Source organism: Astatotilapia calliptera, chromosome 16 (genome assembly GCF_964374335.1).
Source record: "Astatotilapia calliptera chromosome 16, fAstCal68.1, whole genome shotgun sequence".
NCBI lineage: Eukaryota > Metazoa > Chordata > Actinopteri > Cichliformes > Cichlidae > Astatotilapia > Astatotilapia calliptera.
The window spans coordinates 23,102,929-23,122,000 of record NC_137437.1 but is presented as its reverse complement, the minus strand read 5'-3'; the positions used below and the strand labels follow the sequence as shown (position 1 = coordinate 23,122,000).

The following is a 19,072-nucleotide window of genomic DNA, read 5'->3' as shown; positions in this document are numbered from 1 at the left end:
ACTAAACAATTTCAATGAACTCTACTAATTCTGCCAACAATAATATCCAGCCAGAATTTTTCCAGAAGCTTGTTGATGTCCACTTGAGGTCCAACTTGCTATGGGACATTCAGCTGATTATAAGTGGGGATGTGTGTATGCAATTAAGCCTGTGCACATACTTTTGACCCAGTGGATTAGAGAACCCCCCCAAAAAAAGAAACTTGTACACTCAATTCTTGCTTTTTAAAGTCATTAAACATGTATGATGTTCAATCATTCAACCCTGGAAAAAGAATAGTTCAAAGAAAATACCAGACCTTTTATCCCTTTGGCAGTTCTTTGGATTTTGTGTTTATTTGAAATACAAATATGTGATTTAGAGACATGGAGTTCTCATTTAAGTAAATATAATGTAATATAGGAGATTATAAACAGAGGTATCTGGGAGTGATGCTTCTAATTTGCTTGCAGTTACACACACAAAAAGGTTAGCATCTATTTTAAAGAAACATTTTTAATAAGTTTCTGAGGATTCCCCATGAGAGCAGATGTATTTGATGTATTTCTAAAATCCTTCTCCTACTACTCAGGTGTGTCCCTGCTGGTACTTCATGTTTTCATTTTGTAACTTGAAACCTCTTTTAAGTATTGGGGATCTGCTTGTTTTGTTTTGCCCCATGTAGAGGAAATTGAGTTGTATGAAATTAAAAGGACGTCTCCTTAGGAAGGTAATGTGGTTGTGCAAACATCAGAATGGAAAGAGTGAAACTGACATCCCTCTACAGCTTGTGTGACTCAAGCTGTGCCAACCTGGCCTGTGAAGCAGTCCTTGAACAAGGGCATATTTTCATTTGGTGTGTGACTTGGTGTGTGACTTTGTGTGTGTGTGTGTGTGTGTGTGTGTACGTGTGTGTGTGTTAGCATGCTGTCACTGCTCAATGGTTCCTGCCAATCGAATGACTTTGCTGTGAGGGATTAACAGTAACAGTGATCTCTTCATGCAATCGCTCTGTACCATTTGAAAAAACGGGAACTATTTCATAACGCCGTAAAAATGTGTGTGCGTCTGCACAGACCGGAGCGTGCACACACACACACACACACACACACACACACACTCGTATGCACACATGAAGTCCATCCTACGACTTTACATGTGCTTGCATCATCATCATCCCGCTAATTGAGCTTCCACATCTCCTGCCTGTTGCTGTACTCCCTCCACAAATTCTCTCTCAGGTTTTCCTCTTCTTCTCCCACTCTATGTCATCTGCTCTCCAGCATTCAATTCCACTCCTCTCCTCTTCATCTTTGGGCAGAATAGTGGATGTACATTTATATAAACTGATTAGCATTTCATCCAAGCCTTGGTTTTCTCTCTCTGCACAAAGGATCGATAGACACAATGCAAGGGGGAAAAGAAGCGTGGAGAAATCAATCTCAGTTTGCAGTCAAGGTGAGAAAGAAGCTTGCATGGTCTCTCATAAAATCTGCTGCTAGACGAAGTGTGGAGAAGACTGTCTGCGACAGAAGCCCAGAGGAAACCGGGAGGGGGTCTCTGTCTCCATCGAACAAGCTCAGTGTTTTCTGTCTTACATAAAGCTGAAGCAAAGAATGTGTCCAATCTTAAATCTTCCACTACAACTTACTCCCGATGTTTTTCCTGCCCCTTTAAAATGTTTAAAATGTGCAGCACAAAGTAATTAAAGCTTTCAAAGGCAGTAAGATACATACCTCAACACAGTTTAGATCAGACATCCACAGCTGAAATAGTGACTCAGTTCGAGTGTATCTCTCACTTTACTTTACTTTGTTTTTTTCTTGTTACCCACTCCAGCTCTGGAGAGCATTAGTCATCATCAGTGTGTCGTGTGGAGGACGTTTGAGTGCATTTTCTTTTTACAGAGGGTGTTCGCGCTGTCCACAATAGATGAACCAGGAGAGAGGGAAAAAAGGTGAGTTTCATTAAGATTTATTCATATGAAAATAATAATATAACAAGAATAAGAACAAAATGCATTTTTCTTCGACTGCATTATAAGGGACTGTGCTCAGTGTAATGTCCAGGGCTGTCCCTGAATAAAAACACCTTGTTTTAATAACTATTACAGGGTTTCTTTGTTCTTTGATAGCATGTTTTTAATTGGAGTTTGACATGAGGGAATCCTGCAAGTGAATGCAGTCATGCAAAATGATTTTTTTCTTCTTCTTCTTCATCTTTTTTTTTTAAACATCTAGTGCTTATAACATTGCAGCCATAAATATTTGTGATAACTGTGGTGATTTTTGCTGATAGCTCTCTGGAAAATAATGTTTTTAAACATTAAAATAAAAGACGCCGCCCAGCTTCATTTTACTATATGACTAATAAGCTACTCGTTTCTTATGCCAATCACAACATCACAACAGGTATTCAGGCATCCTATCTCACACTCTAATATCTTTTAAGATGTAACCTACTACTCTAAAATGAATGACCTCCCCAGACCCCCCTTTTGGTCATCACGAAAAAGGCATTTCATTCTCAAAAGTCCCCAAACTAGTTAACAATGTAGGTTTATTATTATTATTGTTATTATTATTATGAGATTATAAATTAGATATGTTCCCTCAGCGATATTTGTCTCACTTGTGTCTACTGTGACAACTTCCCTCCCTGTCACTGCAGCTGTACCGGAGACGCGTCCGTGCTATTCAATTTCTCGGCTGCTAATAGAGGTCAGTGCAAGTCATGTTTTGCTTAACGGGACTGTCGTTCAGTTCAGCTTGACCAGAAAAGGTGGTCAGAAAAATTTTCTGTAAAGTCTTGAGACATTTTTTAGAAGGTATAAGAGTATCCTTGGTCCTCACTGGCAGGTTCAGTATAGGAATGTGCTTCTCTGTAATTCTTGATTGTCAAACACTGACCTACCTACCCTACTGCCCGTGATGGTGTCAGTAAAGTGCAGACAAACTGTGGGCCACAAATCTTTTTAATAATGCGATAAAAGCAGGTGCGCCTGCTCTGAGCAGCTCAGAGCTGAGTAATTAAGGAGTTAAAAGGCCGGTGTGCTTTAGGCCCACGAGAGGTAGCTGGCCTTGTGGTTATTACGCTGAAGAGTCAGAATTACTAATATGTGTGGGTGGAGTCACTGACCGGAGAACAAGGGACGGCATGCTTATCTGCCACTCGAATGCTGAATTGCAGCGAAGTCTGACAGACTGACTGACTGGAGAACACAATAATTACCTAACTGCTCATTATCATCATGAAACATACTCATACCACCTTGGTTCATACATAATTTAGCTCCAGTAATATATACCTAAAGAGAAGTGTCACAAAAAAAGTGTCCCCCTTTTCTTGTTTTCCTATTTCCTCTGATGTGCACCTACTCTAGATTCTTTTTTGTATTTTTGATTTTTCTCCACACGACCATGAGGAGGTCTTTTTGGTAAACTGTGCATGTTCTTGATATTCTTGTGCTTCTGTCTTTATTGTAATAAGTTCAGCAAATTCAATCCGTGCAGAGGATGCGGGCAGAGGAGAGGCTGTTTCAGATTGTAGGTGCGCTGTCCTCAGCCACCTGCAGGAAAACAAATTGATCCCAAAACAACCGGGCGAAGCCCTGCTGAAGCGTTAGAGAGGGGTTTGTTTCCTACTGGTCCATATGTCATAAATCCTTGAGAGTTATTCTCAATAATAAGCTTCTGCTCCGTAGATGTTCCTTATAGATCAATTCCACCTTGATGCCATGTCAGTTACACAGTTGTTTCAATCTTTTCGATGATTTCTATCATAGACTTGGAGGGAGAGAGCAGAGAACAGTCATCCTGATCCCAGAGGCTCCCAGGGCTGGAGTTTCCATCTGTGCTCAACTCGTCATCCTCCTCCTCCTCCTCCTCCTCGCTCTCCTCCTCACAGGACTCCAAATAGTGGAGACCGAGGGCGTTGATGCCGGAGTCCTCGGAGCTTGACGGAGAAGAACAGTGGTCCATTTTGGGACCTTTTACCTTATCCAGTGGGGAAGGGTGTTTGTGTTCACCGTATACCTGCTGCACTGGCTGCACAGGTGCAGGTGCGTTTTGAGTTGACGGTGTCGGTTTGGGCGGTTGCTGAGCCTGGCTGGGATTTTCGGGAACCGTAGGTGTAGCTGGAGCAGGTGGTGGGGGGGTAGGAGGACGAGGCGGCTCTGGCAAAGGAGGCGGGGGACGCTGCACGTAGCACATCTTCCCATTGATACGTTTGACGATGTAGTCGTCCACAAACAGGTCTGCGATCACGCAGTACTTCGGGGACTCCAGGTGAGGCGGGGACTTGAAGCAAGGGGCGAGTTTCAGGAAGCGCTCGGCCAGAGAGACGGACAGGTCGATGGTGCTGCTGTACTCTGAGCCAACAGGCGGCACGGTCGTGCTGGGCAGCTGGCACACATTGGTCATGGGCTGGTACACGTACTTGCCTAAAGAAAAACAAAACAAAACAAAACATGCAGTTACATTCATTTGTATTTTAACAATGACACCACTGCCTACTTGTATGGCAGAGCTGTTGCACATAGTGACAAACCCACACAAAATTATCCCCTAAACCACTTGTAGCATTTTTCAGCTAATCGTTTTGGTCTCCAGACCCACACCTTCACCATTTACTCCCACCTCTGGCATCTGCATATGTCATCAGTATGCAGCTGCTTTCAGAAAAAAAAGAAAGGAAAAACTCTTCAAACCCACTAAACTACCTGCCAAACACCAAACAACACAAAGAAAAATTCTGCAGCTAAATGTTGTGAAGGGTTTACCAGCTGATGGCTCAAGTGCTTTCCCATGCAAATGTTTAAAAGGAGGGAAAATAGCAAGGATTTATTATGTTCATCTGAAAGTGAGAAACACAGCTCCCAAAAAGGCAAGAAAATGTCAGTATATAGTTAAAAAGAACACTAAGAGAAGAGGAGTGTGTTTGAGTGACACAATGTGCATCAACAAGCATCAATGATATGACAAGAATTTCCTTGGAAAAATCAAATTTGGGTTTTTGAGTAGGTTCTCAGTCATCCATGTCATTGTATTCTAAGGAGCTTGGAAGGAAAGCGACTGGACTTTAAATTTCTTGAAGAAATTTCGGAGTCCAATCGCTTTCTTCCCAAGCTTCTTGGACTACAGCGACCTGGATGACTGAAAACCTACACACCGTATATCAACAGCAAGAAATCTCAGTCACAACAGCAATGCTGGAGACAGCATGAGTACGTGAACGTCAACCACTCCCACACATTCCAGTACATGCCCAAATCTAAGAAAGATGCTAGCTTAACAAATCCCTGTCGATGTCACAGTAAAGTCATGCAAAGTCTTGCAATGCCCTTTGTTTATATTTTGTGACTTGTGGGGTTTTTGTTGTTGTTGTTTTTTTATCCAGCCATGCTTTTACTGTTTTGGCGGTGTGTTTGCGATTATTGTCACACTGAAAAATTTAACCATTGCCAATTAGATGCTTTCCAGATGGTATTGCATGGTCGAGCAAAATATGATTGTTCTTTCCTGCATTCATTTAAGTAGTTTTGACAAAGACAAAGTCCCCACACTGCATCTATCTATCTATCTATCTATCTATCTAAAATCAGATGATCACCTATTTAATCTTATGAGTAATTTTGAGATAATAAAGCATTTTCTGCTGCCAAATTAAAGACGCCTTTCTTCTTTCCAACATCTGTAATGAAACAGCAGCCAGACTGAAACAGTGTAAACTTTAGGCCAGCTGGAGCGGAGCAACAATCATTTCTGACCCTTCAATACTGATGCAAGACTCATTCTTCAAATATAAAAAAAATAAATAACAGGGTTTGTGTGTACAATATTTACAGCCGATGTTTTCATGATTAACACTAGAATTACTGACATAATATAAATACAAAGCTCTAATATATGAGGCAGCCTGCATTCTCAATCCAATAAATAGCATTTTTTCTGCACAGTGACTGTGTTTCTATAGTTTTTCTTTTTGGAAGACTCTAAGCCATGCCACATTAAGTTCTGCTGGTGATAGTTCAAAATAACAGCTCCCAGATGTTACTCATTGTTTGCAGCCCACCACCTCCAACTCTGTGCTGCCTGAATATTGCAGTTCAGATGTGTGTTTAACTGGCTCCCAGGAGACAGAGAGAAACTACAGAAGACGACAAGCCAACGCATCACTTCTCTTCCTCTCGTGGTGTGTCCTTGTCCTTTGTTTTAGTGGCTGCCTTGTTCCATTCAAACTCTTCTCCTAGGCTACACTGACAATATCAAACTGCTTCAAATTAGGGAGGAGGCCATCTTTTTTTTGATGAATGAACAAAGTGAGTTTTCAATGCTGAAGAACATTTTTTTTAAAGCAAGCACAAGCCTTACAGATGAGCTGCAGTGTTGTGGAATAACTCACGCGACCACCTCACTATTAAATTATACAAGACTGCGTTAGCCACGTGGCGTGCGAGGCGTTTAAGAGGATGTGGCTGGATCTTCAGACTTTGTAAATATTTTTAATATCAAACACAAGAGCTAATATTGATGCAGACAAAAAGGGAGGTAGAGTAGCTGTTCTGCTTAATGAGAGAAACTCAATGGTCCATGTTCAGACTGAGATGAGCCCATTCAGGCAGGCTTGAAAGCGGCAACAAATGAGAGCTAAAGCTGTAGAAGGAGATGTGTTGACATTTAGTTGCCTTTTTTTTAGCATATTACATCTAATTGCATTCATCCATCTGGAGTTTCAAATAACATGAGCAATACTAGGAGACAGACAGATGCACAGTCAGACAACAAAACAGACAGGCATATGGAGCTAACGCTACACCAACACTGCTTGTCCTCAGCAGCCCTGCAGAAGGAGTGCAGCTCGTCTGTAAATTTACAAGGTGTCTGCACTTTCTTAGAAATATCACTGTTTCTGTGAGCCCCGAGGACAGTACGGTATGTGTGATAAATCTCACTTACAATAATCTGAGAAAAAAAAATGAGAAGAGAGAATCTTTATATGTTGGGGGAAAAAAAACAAGCTTCTGTTTTTTAATACTGGGACTATGTGCCGTATCCAATAAACATAAAAAAGACTGCAAGCCGGAAAACAATCATAATGCAAAAACAGAACCTTTTAAATGTTCTCATATTATTCGTTCTTTAATTGCCAACGTGTGGAGAATCTGCAAGTGAAAAATACGACGTCATCTGAAGTTCTCGGTTCCTTATAACAGGTTGCGTGCTTGAAATAAATGAAGGCGTTGGACCAGATTTTTGTGAAACCCCCCAAAGGCCTCTGTATGGAAGGAAGAGTTCAAGGGTGACATTTGCTTAGAAATGAAGTCAGTCATGTCAACAACACAGAAAGAGAAACTCAAATATGTCACGGTCTGGCTGGGGCAGACCGTATGTGTTGCAGAGGAGGACTCAAACGCAGACCAAAACGTAGTGTGGATAAACAAAACAAGCCGTTTATTGAGGCTAGCAATGAGGGTAAAAATAATCGGGCATCGGTGAAAACTAAACAATAACCTAAACTGGGTGAACTAATAACAAAACATGAAAACGCTTAACCATAGTGAACTGACATGGGTACCTGGGGATGAGACATGGATGAGCAGACGACCTGACAACAAATGACTGAAAGCACACGGACTAAATACACACAGGATGATGAGGGAAGTGGGAACACATGGGGAAACAGCTGGCACACATGAACATAATGACGTCACTGTGGGAGAGTAAAACTGAACACGATGAACACAGAAACACCAGACCTCTTCACAATAAAACAGGAAACATAAAGAGACATAGACATGACAACCCGAACTTGACAACGTAAGACACAGACATGAAACGCATGAAGAGCAGGGGAGATTTAACATAGTTGGAAACACGAGGGGGAAATAATAAGAACTAGAAACACCTAGGCATGATAACAAATGAACTTAGGAAACCTGACGGGCTTACATAAACTAAAACTCAAAACGCTGGGTCAACAGACCCAGGATCATGACAAAATAAGGTTTAAAAGAAACTACACCAGCTGGGTTTTTGTTTCATTGAGCGACCTTGGTTTCTACATCAATTAAATGCTTATTGAATTGTTTATTAAAGTCCTGTAGCCAAGGCTCGAGTCAGCTTAGTGTTTTTAATACCAGACATGATGAGTGGCGGGTTAATCTGAGTGAAAAACCGAGGTACACTTCATGCTCATATAGTAGCAATCACAAGGTTGGCCAGCCCTAAAGCATACTCTGCTTTTAATGGGGACCGTAACATAAAAATAAATATAATGTTGTTTTCAGTAAGACTTAACACCATCAGTTTAAACCATAAACACATCAGGAAAACTGTTTTCTGAGACCACAGATCAAGAGAGCCGAAGGATAGTTTTCGCATAGACTTCAGCGTAGCCAAACTTTTTTCTAAAACCCGAGGAGTCGCCTACTGTTGGCTGTTAGAAAGAATACAACTTGAAAGCACTTCCACATTGGCTCCAATGATTTTTCAGACTCAGAAGTTACATCCAAGAAACAGCTGACAATAGTAAACGTTTACAAAATTTACAGATGCTTTTAGTTTAAAATTCCCGAATAATTCTACTCTTGTGCACTTCTCTGTAGTGTGGAAATATCAGTTTGAAGTACCAATCTCTCCATAGCCAAAAACTAGAATTGAAATCCTGTTAAACTACTTTTAACTAGATTTTATAATCCAACAATATAAGTCCTCGCAAGACAATAATATGAGGTTTGGCCTTTTTTGGATGTGATACGAGCAGTCACCCCTCTACACACAAGTGTCCAGATCTGTTGTTAAGGAATTGCTTTCCATCTGCGCAGCCTGCAGCTTTGCAGTGGTCATTGGTTATCAACCCAGCATGTCCGAGACATAATAGCAGAGATATGTGGACTAAATGTTTATCCTCCTGATTCAGAAAAGCCTTTTCTACTGCTGGCAGAGAGGGGGCGGGCACTGTCCTCCTGAAATAGCCACAGTGCTACAGTAAGAACATCATAAGTACAGGTTGGAGCACCTCATCTCTGTATGTTCATCCACTCAGGTTTCCAACAGAACAATCAGATCAGTGGTGGTGCTTGGACGCACGATCTGATATCCCCATGTTGGTGTTGATCCTGCATCATCAGGCTCAACATCGCACTGACCAACGACATTGTCTAAGCATTCAAGGGCAGAGATGGGCAGTAACATGTGACTTGTAACGCGTTACTGTAATCTGATTACCTTTTAAGTAGTAAAGTAACGAGTAAAGTAAGGGATTACTATTGCATAAACCGTAATTAGATTACCGTTACTTTCCCGTAGGAACGCTGCGTTACTGCGTTACTAAAACCGTGATTTGTTTGCGAGAATGTCTCATGACAGTGACGTAAGCGAGTGCGACGTTCGTGACAACAGCTGTGTGCAGATCAACAATGGATCATATATCGAGTACAGGAGAGAGTATGAGCGTGCAGCATTTAAAGCGTGGAAGTACTGACCTTACTTTGAGTTTGATTCCATAAAAAGTGACAAAAACATTAGTGTCCATCGTTCGTGGGAAGAAAACTTCTTTTTACACCGAAAAAAAACCCTAAACAAGCTCCGAGTACGCAACGACGTAATGGGAAATTCACAGAGAAACTCGCAGATTCTTCACCTGACCGCTGCAGCACACCTGCACCAGGGTAAACCTCCGCCTACCCCACTCCTGCTTTACAGGTGAAAATAGAGCAACAGGACCGCTAGTCTTTGATTTTATTTATTTTCTGCTGTGTTTTACTTGCATCTATTTGAAAGACTGAGTGTAAACACAAAAAAATATTTTATATTATGTGCTGGAATGTGCAGAAAATAGGTTTAAATGTTAAACTAATTTCTTCAAGTCAGAGAATGTTGCATATAATTTAATTTTTGCTTGATGCATAAAGTTAAAAGATTAAAACTGATAAAACAAGTTTTAAAAAGAGACTTTTCCATTTGATTACATTTTGTATGATGGATTATGCAGAAAAAGTAGAATTGGGCTGAAAGATCTATCGCTTTATCACCTCTTCAGGTTGTAAATCGTGTTTTTAATAAGTAACTAAGTAATTAATTACTTTTGAAAATAAGTAATCAGTAAAGTAACGGGATTACTTTTTGGGGGAAGTAATCAGTAATTAGTTACTGATTACTTTTTTCAAGTAACTTGACCAACACTGTTCAAGGGGTTAGCTAGTGCTATTAAAGGCTGTAGCAAACCAACATAAGTAACGTAAACTTGGCTAACAACAAACCTGACTTGACAGTATATTTATTATATTGTATAAATTAATAAAGAAAACACATGAAATGTTGATGGGGGGTTTTATACAATCAAGGACCTTTTTTCCCCACACTTGAAAGCTATGACATCACAACAAGAATATAACTATTACGATGCAAGAACAAAACCAACATGTGAATATCAGCTACACTATGCTTCGACACGAATACCAGCACCCAGCATACTAAAAGCCCAGCCTGGTCGCACTGATGACAATGCTGTGCACACAATTATTATTATTTTTTGTCTTTTGAGACCACTAGCTTGAAACTGCAGTAAATTGAGCCAATTTTGAGGTGTACAAATGAGTTCATTTGCGTTGGTAAACCAATTACCAATCCCGCCCCTGTATAAAACCAATCCACCGGAACTGAAAACTACCCACAGAATATGTTTGGGCTTTCCAAGCGATTAAAATGATGTAAGATTGATAAAACTTGCATTTCTTTTCTGACTAAAATAAATATTGCACTCAGCAATAGCTTTTATAGGGTTGTATGTACGTACACTGCTCAGTGACGACTGAAACCGACACCAGCTCTGTCTGAGCAGCTTTATTGATATTGAGCTGTACTCTAACAATGTGCTGCCCGGTGCTGCAGGCCTCGCATGACAACGTCAGACGTCAGTTGTTGGGTGACCTCTGCGTGTGCTGCCCCCGCTCTGTGCATGTTTGTATTTCCGCACTAACAAAGACCACATGTCCCGACAAAGAAAGGACAGTCTGCAACATTCACCACATGCTGCACAAACTCCCGGCATGGGACATTTTTCATTCATGGACAAAGCAAAAATATTCAACGTGTTTCTTTTCGTTTTGCATTTGTGAAATGAAAAGAGCTAAATTAACTATTATAAAGCAGTGTGCGTGCAGGCGATGCTGTGACTCACTGTTTAGCAGTTTGAGGGCAACAGAATGAAAAGTGGAGTAATAACAAAACAAGCTTTATCTACACAGGCGAAACTTGTTAATATAATCAGTTCCTCGCTGTTTGTTTTGGATTTTGAAGACAATAAGACAAATGTGACAGTGTTGTCCTTGAATAGTGAGGGTTTAAAGATAAATCTGCCTGAAAATGGTGGAGAGGGAAAAACATATGTTTGTCCTTTTTGTCAGAGATACCCAGACAAACAGACAAAATGATGCCACGAGAAATTTGTCCTGCTACAAATGAAGATTGGCAGCATAAAAAAACCATCAGACAGCTGCAACATCAACAGTGAATGTCAGATGGTTTCAGTCCTTCGGTGTCAAACAATGGGAGGTTCTCAACACAAACACGGGCGCTGTGTTTTTCTGCTGACGGCAGCCTCGGTCGACCGGGCGCGGGACACGCTTTGCACTTCGTGAAGGGGAGGAATGACTCTCGACTGAAAAGCTTTTCATCACGTTACAATTAAAACCCAGCTAAACCCAACAAGTTCACCAGGGACCGATTAAAAGCATTTGGGATATAAATGAGGTCATTAACTAAAGGAGATGTAAATAAGCCAATGAAGAATTAACAGATTTTCATTACAAAATTCTAATTACGAAAGCAGCTTTTTCAATTTGAAAGCAGGGAATGAAAAGTATCTTCAATATATACATAAAAAACATCATCTGGATTATTTTAGTGATTATTTAGCTAGATAAAGTGTTGAAACCGGTACACAAAGAATGTTGCGTAAAGATGCAAAGTTATTTATAGTAAAACTCAAGAGTTGAAAAGGTTAATAAGGAAGTGGAAGAACAAGCAGCTTATCCCTGGGAGATGCAGATTGCTCAGAGGAGGGAGTTGAGTACTCCTCTGCTACCGCATGTCTCCATCTTGCACGCCTCCTCTCTCCTGGGCCTGTAGCTGGCCGAGGGCTGCAAAGACTGTTTTAATACAGGAGGTAGATTCTCTGGAAAATGCTGCCTGCAGCCCATCAGTCCCCTGCTCCCCTTCAAAATCACACTGTAAAAAATATCAACTCTTCTACTGCCCTACCAGCTGCAGCTGGATTATTGTTGACAAGCCCAACATGTAGTCAGCATCACACACACATTATGTCATTTCGATATTGGCTCACGTCGAAGCCTCAGCAGTGAATGAGTCATTAACATCCCCCTCAGTTTGATATTTTGCATGTTTGAGCTGAAGCCAACCGGCTTTACGTAGCCCACTGAATGTGCCACATACCAGTTCAAAGCAGCATGTTGGCAAAACCCATCGAACAAAAACAATTATTTTAGCAGATTGTTATCATTCCTCATAACAGCTGCTGCGCCCAGTCGGCCAGCGGATACTACAGGCTCCAACATCCGCTGCTCTTTGTGTTTAAATCTGGCCAACAAAAAGGGGCTGCGCTAAGGGGGAAACAACACAAGTTTCAGGTTTCATGGAAGAGGACGGTCCAACCCGGCATCGTGCTTCCTGTTTCATGCCTCCGGAGGCAGCCACTTGGAAGTCCACTGTTTAGTCTGTAACCCTAATGAAACACTCCTGACTGTGTCCCTGTGCACACAAAACAGTACACCACTGAAAAGCCCTCCACTGATTTAGCACTGCACTGCTTTAACACAGTTCTTTTATTTATTCTAATTAGAGAATACTTTTTTCTGGTCAATGCAATACAAACGTGACAGTTTGGTTAGAGATTCAAGTGTGTTGTGCAGGTAGCAGATAATGTAGCCACATGCAGAGATAAGGAGCAGGTTACAGATGTCTGTCAAGCTCACTTCTTTTCAACTGCACACCTCCAGCCTACACTGACTCAAGAGGCACTGAAGGGAATTCAAAGGGATTTTTTTTACCTTTACATGAGTGCTCCTCGCAATATGTAACCACACACTGATGTGTAAAATTGACAGAATTCCCCTTTAAGACTTTTTTTGTCCATTAAAAAGAGATACTGATCACTCCTGGCGACAATGGCCAAGAATCGATCTCTTAAACAATCTGTAATTATCTTATGAAATCATTCTGTGCACGCCAAAAGTGATCTATTGATGCTCTAGTGACCAATCAGCAAAGCAAGCCTTTGTTATAGCAGAGATTTTGGCCCGTCACAGAAAGAGAAACCACAGGCTGTATATAAAAAATGGCTGTAGGTGGCCACCGTGATGTCACCCCTTTGTTCGTGCCATCTCGTTCTAAAACCAGACACAAAGAACGGGGGATGTCTCTGAGAAATCAGGGGACACTGGGTGCTCATGCAGCCGTGATAGATCACCGACCTGCTTTATAATTGTTTTCAACTCTAATGGGGACTGTAATTTACAAAATAAACATAATGTTGTTTTCAGTAGGATGTGAAACTGGAGGTTGAGACCATGAAATCATCAGGAAGGTGTCTACTGAGGCCATTTGAGGGTTTTTTTTTCCTGTAGGCTTTTTCACAGTCTAACCAAAGAAGTCCCCAACTGCTGGCCATTACTTGACTCTGCTTTACAGTCTAAGGAGAATCCATAGGAACTAATAACAAGGCGCCGTTACGCGTCAGTGTCCCGTAAGCCATTACAGAGACAATGAGCCAGCATGATCAATGCGCCCGAAGCAGCTAAACAAATTTCAGCCATTGTTGATTTTATTATTTACACGTGTGCTTTCTGCGACTTGTCAAAGTGTCTTGTTAATGAAACAGTCGATTGCTTTTCCCTCGGTTAATGCAAAATCCAGGAACGGAACAAAAATGAATAAACACGAATAAAGAAATAATGCGTGGAAGCATTCTGGATATCACATCATGCATAAAAACACACAAAAAGAAACAGTTAAGGCTTTTTCTTGCCCTTTTAAATCACATCACAACAAATTTGCCACCTAAATTGTGGACCTGTTAAAAGTAACTGCATGCCAGCTGCGGTGTTTTCCTCTGTAACGATGTATTCTAAAGTTCAGCTCCAAGTTTCAGCAGTCTAAAGGAAGGGCTCATGTTACTTTCCAGCAACGCACACTAATGGAAAAACCACTAGACAGAGAACTAAAAGGTGCACTCTCTCTCCTGGAGCCTCCAACAAACCCCGAGCTGCATCTGATTGGACAAACAGCTCCTGCGCTGTCTGCCCACGAATTTAAAATCAAAACCATCACAGTGGCTGCTGTGCAGACTTTCCTGTATATAACAAATAGTTCAGCAAACTGTGCTAGCACTATTTGAAGGAAGAAATGCTATGAACCTTCTTCATTTTGATCAAAACACCGATTTGAATAAAGTAGCTGAAACCTCAATTCTATGCAAAGAAGAAGAAGACAATTTGAAGCCCTCTGCATGGGCAACAACTGAGCGTGGAAATTATGAATCCTGTGGACACGTGCTTCTTATTAATTAAGTAAGGACACGACAAAGTTGGAGTCTTTTCAGAACCGACTTGGTCAGGTATTCTTGTCAGATGGCAGTAACACAAACCTGTCCATTAAAACAAAAGCGATGCTCTGCATCCATCACTGATACACCAGCATTTAAAGCGACTGAAGGGCTGCAGATCCTAAACATGAGCAATCAATCAAAAACATCCCCTCAGGCCCGTGCTGACAATATATTGATCCCTTTATAATCGGTGAAGCTTTTTATGATTTGGCAGTGCTATAAATTTTGAACCCGTCACCAAACCGGTCAATACAGCACAGGGCTATATTCAACAAATCTCTGTATTTCCCTTTAGAAATAGTTGCGAGCTTCTGCTGCGTGGTGTAACGGATGAGACTGCCCTGGGAGCCTGACAGAAAGATCCCATTTTCTTGTATCTACAAGTTCAAAATTAGTCCTGGCAGAGTACAAGCAGACTGACAAGACTGTTCAGGACTCATTACAGACTCTGTTAGGCTTTCGTAATGAGTAATTCATTGCTCTGCTTGGTAATTATAATCAATTCTTAAAGAATAAAGTGTGAGAAGTGAGAGAAGGAGGGAAAAAAAGTGTTCAGACCAGGTGGTTTCAGCGCCGCTTTGAGCAAAAGCTCTCATCAGACATGACATATTGGCGGTGACACTAAACACAGCTAATTACTGCTAATGAGAGGCTTGGACTGATGTTGTCACCAGCTGGGAACATTGCTTCCACCTACATCTAATTCTAGTTTCCACCATCTTTTTTCCGTGGTCGTTTTTGTTTTGTTTTTTGTCAAAAGTTTCCACAACTAAATGGAAAACACTGGAAGACCATCCAACATATTTTTCCTGTGCTAGCCTGCAGACATGATTTGAGTCTGGAAAACTGGAAGAAATGCATTGTGGATGCGTTCAGTTTGCAGCAGGCACATAAAAATAGAAGAAGCCAGGCGTTAAGTCACACCTAATCATCTCACGCTGCTCTACAGGTGAGATAATGGAAAGAATTTTAGTTTGTGAATTTAAATTGCTGAGCCGAGTCTTCATATGCAGTGACCTTTTGTATTTGTTTTGCTGGGAACCTATTAAAAATGTAATTAAAAAGGCAGCCCGGCAAGACTCCCTGTGGTGAATGCACAATTATCAGCTTCAGAATAAGTTTATACTCCAGGCGGCCGTCGCAGGCACATTCAAAATGAAAACGTGACAAGATAAGGCTGTTACAACATTTCCTGCTTTTGCATCCAGTGTTATTATGGATTTCTAGAGGAGAAGGGCGTGAGCCGAGCAGGAAGGCTTTGTGAAGGCGTGCTAGTGTACTTCTCTCACTGGGTGCCCTGGTTCTGCCTGATTCAGCAGTCTTAGCTGGTTTATTTTCACCGTGGTGCGAGGGGAACCTTTGAATTGCAGTGGAAGGAGATGAGAAGGTGAGAAGCTCCATTAGGATATGCCTGGTTCTTTCTCCTATATCATAACAAGCTCTGTGTCTATTTTGTGGCACACTTTCAGTCAGAGTAATGAACATTTCAAAAACAGAAAGGAGGAGCAAGTCTAAATGTTGACAAATGATGAAACACAGAATGGGCTTTGCGTGGAGTCATAAATGCTGTATGTGGCTTGTAATAAACACTGGAAGGAATTCATCATTTTTCTGCCACATCTGATATTTCAAAAACCGCCTGGCTCATTCCGGACGGAGGCGGGCGTCTAAATCCAACGATTACACAGCAAAGATTACAATGTGACTTGTGCAGTTGCACACTATAAGCTCAGAGTGAGTGGTGCAGGGTAGATGGTGATTGTGTTTTACACTGATCTGAGGATTTTCTGGGCAGCCAGAGATGGGGATAAATTAGGGCAGCACAGAGAGAGGGACATCCTGTCAGGTGCAGGCCCGGCTACTGGGAATCTGCGGTGGTCTCAGGGTGTCAGGTCGAGCGAGGTTCAAATGGCAAGCGTGGCGCACAAACAAAGTGGAAAGGAAAGGAAAGTGTGCGTGTGCGAGTGGAGCTGCACCCCTGCACTTCATCCCCATTACAGTCAATGCAATAGTCGATACAAATGAAATTACTACAAGGCTGCAGAGTTCAGTGTTGTGGCTCAAGAATAGCAGTTGATGAGGGCTGTGGCTACAACATATTAAAGGATGGTGAAATATTCCATTTCTTGTTGTTGTCAACAAATTGCATTTTTCAGTAGGTAAAAAAATAATAAGGGTTCAGCCCTTCCAACAGTCCTCCCTGTTGTCTTGAAAAAAATGGGTCACAAAGACAGCTGTGGCTCAGGAATTTTCACAGTTAAGGCATAATGCTAAAAAACGGGAGTAAATAGTGGATTTAGTCTGGGACTATTTTCAGCAGTGGATTAATACATATTCTACTGCCCTAGTGAGTGTTAACGACACTCACTGCCAATCTAATAAAAGAGTGATCTGCTTTTTTTGGACAGCAGTGGCACAGAGAAGTGAATTATCAGACTGTAGGTCAATGGGGGAATAACTGTGTCTGGTCATTGTGTGCTTTTACGGGACTTTTGCTCAAAAATAAAACACGGAATCATCCTGAAAAGAGAAATGAAAGTGGTGACTCGGGTTTGTGTCATCAGACTGTGTCGACCAGTTTCACAAAGCCTGAAAAACAAGCTTAAAAAATAGCAGAGCTGTACAGTAGTAAATCTACTAGTAAATTTATAAATTGTTCAGCCTCCATTGTCTAGACGGCATAAACTATTCATACAGCAAGAGGAAGGGTAGGAAGAATTAACTTCGATCACATATAAACTGATGATGAAGTATTACAGGAGCGAGTACAGCAATAAAATGAAGAAGTTACACCAAACAAACAATCAAATAACAGGAAACGACATCAGCTTCTCCCGAGGGGAAGCCAATGCTGCCTGTAGGCGCATGTAAGAAATCAGACTGACGGACAACCTTTACATAATCTGTGAAGCGTTATAACTTGTTTAACAAATAAAGTTCATATCTGCCTCATTCTGAGCCTTTCAGTGGAGGAAGGCAACAGTGCTTGTGTGGTTTTAACTAAACACATACACATAACAACCAAATACCACGCACATTTGCCAGCGGTGATAGTGAGAATCGATTCTTTGAAATAAATGCAGCTGATAAACTACAAACTTACAGTGACACCAGCCCAAGTGACAGCACCAGTGCAGCTTGAAACACTTCCCGTGACTGTGCGTGGCGCATATGGAGAGTCCATCACAAGGCAGGAAATCTGGTCTCCCAGCGCAGCTCTTGGCCAAAGCCTGCGCCTCGTCCAACTTCTCGCTCTTCGGACACTTATGTGCTCCCGAGGCAGCCATGCCAACATTTCCTGTATCAAAGGGGGAAAAAAATAAAACACGCACTCAGGCTCCTCTGAGTAACCTACAACATAAAGGCCAGTGACCGAGGCGATGTTTACGGTCCGAGTCGCCCCGTAGAGCTTCTCTGCTGGAAGACAGACGCGAAACGAAACACGGTGGCTGGATGTGTGAATCCAAAGCAGCTCGGTTTACACAAAGGGTGGCGGCATATCCTGTAAAAGTCGAAGGGCGTCAGTCAAACGAGGAGGCAAGGGGTGGGTAATGTCATGTGCAAAGCCTCCCGTGATCGTGATCCACACATTTCTCCATCCACCCCTCGCGTCGGGAAGCTCCTCTGTGCCCCTGGTGACGCGCGTACGGAACAACGGCGCGCATCTGAACTTCATCACACAACGGGAGGAGTCCACAAACACAAAGCCAGCTGCTCTGCACACTTCAAACACACACACAGGCTTTCATCAGACCCTCCAAAAAAAAAAAAAAACTTCAAAAGATCAACGTCTGACTATGACATTAATATATTCCGCATTTCACCCAAGAGTAGCATTTTGATTGGTGGTTTTGATTCATGAAAGTCTGCTGCTAGATCTCGTACTATTTATTCTTAACACCTACGCATGGGCGTGCGTTATTTAAGTGCATTAACGGTTTCAGAAACTCTGCAGATCGGGGACAAATAAATAAATAAATAAATACAGAAAGAAAGAAAGAAAGAATATGGAGCAATACATCAACACAAGCCAGCTGCTCAGCGTGGAGTGTTTTTACCGCTAGGTGGCAACCCGAACATCTGTTCATTGCTGGACGTGGGATGGGATTTACTTGAGAGTGAGCCATTGATTTCTATAAACGCAATTTAGAGTTGCGCGTCTCCCCCGGCTCTCCTGTGTCATCGCTTCGGCTGAGTCAGCAGAAAACACAGACCCAAGGAGACGCTGTGGACAAGTGACGTGGAACCCCGTGAAGAAGCCAAATAAAAGCGGTGCACAACGCTACACTTAAACATATTCAAGCCCCAAAATGCCTGCTTGAAGTAATCTGATTACATGTTACATATATAAATATAATGTAAAATGTTTAATTTAATTGAAATATATATATTCAGCTTATACCGATCACACTTTCCTTAATGATTCATTATTTGACTAAATAAACTTTAGATTTTAGATATTGCATC

General features: G+C 41.7%; 1 protein-coding gene across 1 annotated transcript; it reads right to left on the bottom strand.

Moving 5' to 3' along the window:
• Positions 1-1,938: 1,938 nt before the first annotated feature.
• On the bottom strand, positions 1,939-18,833 carry zgc:162707 (UPF0524 protein C3orf70 homolog B). The gene is made up of 2 exons (XM_026145257.2): positions 17,709-18,833; positions 1,939-4,421 (listed from the first exon to the last, which is right to left on the bottom strand). Exons 1-2 carry the CDS (start codon positions 17,890-17,892, stop codon positions 3,724-3,726), a joined length of 882 nt encoding a protein of 293 aa, XP_026001042.1. The 5' UTR covers positions 17,893-18,833; the 3' UTR covers positions 1,939-3,723.
• Between the last annotated feature and the right edge of the window lie 239 nt (positions 18,834-19,072).